We start from the raw sequence: 5,461 nt of genomic DNA, 5'->3' as shown, positions 1-5,461 counted from the left end.
CTCTCTCTCTCTCTCTCTCTCTCTCAAAATATGCAAATGGCTTCAGATCACCACACATCGCGTCTGTCTATAAGCGAGCTGCACGCTGCACAGTTGACACAGGAATTGTCACTTGCACAATCGAGGTAGTGTCACATCGTCACTAAAGTTTATAAATTGCATTTCTTTTTAATTCTTGCCAGTGTTTAACCATTCAGCGCTCGCGCACTCTCCTGGAGACCGTGCGCTCATGCACACTCGCAGCGCACACACATAACGCCAGGTTCACATTACTCCGTTTGCAGTGCACGTGGTGCGTATTTTTTCCGCGCTCATGTGAACGGATTAAAGCGTTCACTGCACACGGTTGCTGTCCGGCAGCGCGTCTGCAGCAGTGCAGAGATAGTTTCCGCACAGAGTCTACTGCTGCTCTGCAAGTGCTGAATTAAAGTAACAGCGCATTGTTTGTAGTAAATATGAACATGGATTGACACGAGCAGGATTGCTTGTAAAAGATTTAAATGCAAAAGGCAGTAGAGACTATTTCTGTCAATGGTAAGTTTGTGATAACGTAAGAAAAATAGTTTAAATATTTTGCCAATTGCTTGGTCAACTTAATGTATAAATCTAGAAGTAAATGCAGAAGTAAAAAGCATTGAATAATGTGTTGCTTATATTTATTGTGCTTAAACATGTCTGTGAAAGATTGTATTACTGTACTGTGTAAAAAAAAATTAATTGCAATGCTGAAAAAGCATTTTCAGTGAAAATGTTTTGATTTGAAATCAAAATAATGGATAAATGTTGTGTTTGTGGATCTTGGTGGCATCCCATACATCTGGATATTTGCAGCCATATCTGCTGGCCAATTCGTATGCAAATTTGCGCACCTAAAACAAAACAAAAATGGTTAGATGGAGATTGTTTATGACATGATTGAGATAAAATAAGACTTTACTGATCCTGCACTGAGGATTTTTATATGTTGCAGCAGCTTCAGAGACGGTGGACAATGAAACATAATTTAGAAAGATAGGACAAAAATGTCAATAAAAATAAAATTAAGATAAAAATGAAAAATATATTTAAAGAATACACAAATCTCATATTTTGATAAGCATTTAAATTTGTTTTAGTAAGAGCAGTGTGAGTGAGCTGCATGTTGAGTGTTTTTGCTGTACTACACTGACCTCCTTAGGAGACAGGCCAAAATAAACATCAGCTGCCCTCTTAATATAAGCCTGCAGTTTCCTCTCTTGGTCCACAGAGAAGACTTTAGAATGTGATCTGTACCCTGGTGGTCTAGTCTTCTCCCTACTGGTCTCTGCCCTCCTCCTGCAGTATCTGAGCAAAGTGACATGACATATGCCATGCGACTTAGCAGCTGCCCTGAGACTGATGTTCCTGACATGTATGTCCAGAAACGCCCTCTCATAAATATCTGGCTGAATCAGACCCCTGTCTGTCTTTCTGACCCTAACTCTTGGCATATTCTGTTGGCATAATATGACATAAACATGTTTTAATAAATGCTGCAACACACAGAAAGTCCCCATATTAGCAGCGGGACAAAAGTAACAAGTGTTACTTTCGTCCCGAAAGGAGCTCCTGACATTTAAACCCGATTTACTTTTTTACTGAAAAACTCTGACGAGGCAAACTTTAGGATGTGTTACAGCACTAAATAACATGTAGATTGATCATTACTGTGACACATGAAACGAGAAACACAGCTTGTAATTAGAAAAAAGTACAGCTTCAGTAATTTACTTACCGTACTTGAAAACTGCTTGCCGGACCTAACCGCGGGAAGCGATGACGAAATCACGTGATATTTGGCAGCTCCGTCAAGGGTTGCGTGCTGAACGTGCTGTCATAGCTTGGAATGAAAATGTAATCAGGTGTCTGAGAAAATCGCTTTGTTACTTTCGCCCCGGTTCTCCCAACCATAGCAACACACTGCTCGAGCATTTACGTTTATTATAGAACGAGAAAACGACAAAATAGTATCACATTACAGAGTTATTTATTTAAATATTTGGGGGGAAAAACTTTTGTTTAAAACGTATCCAAAATAGCTTAAGCTTAGATTTTCTGCTGACAGGACTCTTTAAATCAAAACTTGTGTCGCATTTCAATGACACAGAATATTAATATGACCATAAAATCTCTCATAACAATTTACCAAGGTCATAGGATAATTGAAAACACTCGAAATCATTTGACTGAATTGTATGCGTTCGTAAAACGCCCCCTTTTCGGATCACGCATCCAAAAGCGAGACTAAATTCAGCACCATGTTCAGAAGATCCATCATCTGATCTACAGCAACAGCAGAGAGCACATCTGCCTTCGGTCTATTCCATTACAGTTAGAGGAGAATCAACTCTGGAGATCGATTATGTGATTTATGTTCAAATGTAATATTGTAAATGAATACAAATTAGTTTTCTCTGATGAGCAAAAACAAAACAAGAACCGAGCTCACAAATCAAGCACAAGCAAAGTTCTAAGAGGGATGAACCGTATTTAATTATGTCAACTCAACGGAATTAAAAATCTTTTTAATCTGATTTTTTTTTTTTTTTGTTTGTTTTTTTAAAGAACGAGATTTTTTGAGAATGGAGAATTTCACAGTATTCAACGAGACTCTGGAAACGTGGACTGACCGCAGTGTCGAATACAAGACGATCAGCGTTCTCATAGTTTTCCTCATATGCGCTCTCGGGATAGTTGGAAACGTGATGGTCATCCTGGTGGTTCTCACCACCAAACATATGCGGACCCCGACCAATGGCTATCTGGTTAGTTTGGCTGTCGCAGACCTGATGGTGTTGATCGCAGCCGGTCTGCCGAGCATTGCGGACAGTTTGTTCGGTTCATGGATTTTTGGGCACGCGGGGTGCTTGTGCATCACATACTTTCAATATCTAGGAATCAACGCATCCTCGTGCTCCATAACATCGTTCACTATAGAGCGATACATCGCCATATGTCACCCGATCAAAGCGCAGTTTTTATGCACGCTCTCGCGCGCGAAGAAGATTATTTTTGGAGTTTGGGTTTTCACATCGCTTTACTGCGTAATGTGGCTTTACCTATCCGATATCCAACAGGTGCTCTACAGAGATGTCACTATAATAACGTGCGCTTACAAAGTGTCCAGAAACCTTTACCTGCCCATATATTTTTTCGATTTTGGCATATTTTTTGTTCTGCCACTTACTCTTGCTACTGTCCTGTACGGCCTCATTGCGAGAATCTTGTTTCTTAATCCTCTTCCGTCGGACCCCAAGGAGGACAAGAACGGGCAAGATAACTTCTCCAAAGCCCAAAAGAACAAGATAAAGAATTCCAGCCGCTGCTCCAGCACGACTGCAGCATCCAGAAGACAGGTGAGAGGATCATCTTAAGTATCAAAACTTTTAGATTTGAAACAACAAAATATGCTCTAAATGTAGTCGATACACTAAAAAATGCTGGGTTAAATATAACCCAGCGCTGGGTTAAAAAGGGACAAACCCAGAATTTTTTAGAGTGTAGTATCATACAAAATATAGAGACACAAGTTTGTTCTTCATTTCATAAAATCTGCATGAATTTAAATAAAAATGCTGAGAAAATACAGCAAAATTATAAATTTGTATTTGTTTTGCAACTTTTTCAGTTTGGACAAAATGATAGACAAGGAAAGACAACCCATCCGTACAGACAGACAGACAGATAGATAGATAGATAGATAGATAGAGGCAGACAGACAGACAGATGGATGGATGGATGGATAGATGGATGGATAGATGGATGGATAGATGTCATAACAAACGTCATGTTTTACACTGAACTGATACAAGTTTCATAACACTGTTAAGGCCCGTTCACACCAAGGACGAGAACTATAAAGATAACGATAAAGATATAGTTCTAAAAATCGTTCTCAATAACACTTTACGGATTCTGTGATCGGCTTGCTCTGGCACTTAGAATAAACAGACGATATCGTTCGCTGGTGTGGACGCTAATATCGTTATCTTTATAGTTATCGTGCTTGGTGTGAACTGGGCTTTACTGTGATTTCTTCATGAAAGGTTACAAAAATGCTGGCAGTGGTGGTCATTCTGTTCGCTGTGCTTTGGATGCCGTACCGCAGTCTGGTGGTAGTGAACTCCTTCCTGCAAGAGGCCTACCTGGATACCTGGTTTCTGCTGTTCTGCCGCACATGTGTCTACCTCAACAGCGCCATTAACCCTCTTATCTACAACGCTATGTCTCAAAAGTTCCGCGCCGCCTTCAGAAGGCTCTGCCGCTGTGGACGCAATGCCCAGGCGAACAAGGCAGCCTATAGTGTGGCACTAACTTACAGTGTTGCCAAGGAAACGTCAACGGTGGAAAGCACAGGGCATCTTTCAACAGAGATAGATGATTTGACACCGACAGACGAGCTGTTTCCTGATAAGAAGCTTCTGTATCCAGAGGACTGTGACTTTAGGAAGGAGACTTTTAGTAAGGCCTGATAAACTCACAACAGCTACACACGTCATAAATCTTTGAATACTGGCGGTCTAACGTAACATTACACATTGACCTGCAGGGACAGTACTTTGAAAGTTTCACTTTATCTTTATTTTGAAAAAGTCATGCTCAACACAGTCAAATTCATCTTCCTGTCTCGTTCACTTGCCAAACAGCTCCTTAGAACGTGTTCTGCTGAAATGAAACCACCATTACATAAGTTGCACAGTTGCATTATCTGCTGGAGTCATGATTCTTAATTAAAATTGCATATATAATGCAGGGTAAACTGAAGTACATATTGATCTGAAAATATCTTTAGGGGTTGCCATTGTGATTAATGAGTGGCCTTTTCCCCCTGCAGACCCCTGGGGAAAAAAATGCTGAAACTGCTTTATTCTGCATTTGCAGTTGTTTCAAAAATGTTCAGTGGGAGTTAACTTTTGTTTACACACCACTGTATAGAAATATATATTTATATAATACACAATGCTTTCAATCTAAACTTAAAATGGAAGCATAGCTATTTTATTTTTATTTTTTTGGTCATTTGAGCGCCGTTTTATGTAAACGGAATGTAAATAAGCAAATGAATTAACAAACAAATGCATAAAAAAAAATGAAACAGATATTAAATTTTTATCTTATTACATCTACAGCCTTTATGTAAGATATTTTTAGTTGAGTCGTTCTCAAAGCTGAATATATTTGATGTGCCATTAGCTCCACCAACTGGACAGGACTGCCAGGTCTGCGAAACAAAACCAGCCTAACTGCTAATCAAAACTAGTCCAATTGTGTTTTTTTCTAAGCTTTTCTTCTCTGTCAAAATCATGTTCTGGGTGGAGGTGAGATCACTAGAAAACAACCCGCGGCAACAGTGTAAAAGTAGCCCAATTCTGTTGGAAAGCCATAGATTTTGCAACACTGCAAATGAAAATGCATGAATAATCATTGTTTCCTCACATGTTTC

General features: G+C 39.5%; 1 protein-coding gene across 1 annotated transcript; it reads left to right on the top strand.

The window, feature by feature from the left end:
* Positions 1-2,600: 2,600 nt before the first annotated feature.
* LOC107656598 (thyrotropin-releasing hormone receptor-like) lies at positions 2,601-4,618 on the top strand. Its single transcript, XM_016444492.1, has 2 exons — positions 2,601-3,374; positions 4,065-4,618. Exons 1-2 carry the CDS (start codon positions 2,601-2,603, stop codon positions 4,488-4,490), a joined length of 1,200 nt encoding a protein of 399 aa, XP_016299978.1. The 3' UTR covers positions 4,491-4,618.
* Positions 4,619-5,461: the final 843 nt, after the last annotated feature.

The sequence above is a fragment of the Sinocyclocheilus anshuiensis genome, unplaced genomic scaffold (assembly GCF_001515605.1).
Source record: "Sinocyclocheilus anshuiensis isolate Anshui unplaced genomic scaffold, SAMN03320099.WGS_v1.1 scaffold1393, whole genome shotgun sequence".
NCBI lineage: Eukaryota > Metazoa > Chordata > Actinopteri > Cypriniformes > Cyprinidae > Sinocyclocheilus > Sinocyclocheilus anshuiensis.
The sequence above is the reverse complement of the archived record's forward strand: the minus strand, read 5'-3'. Positions and strand labels throughout refer to the sequence as shown.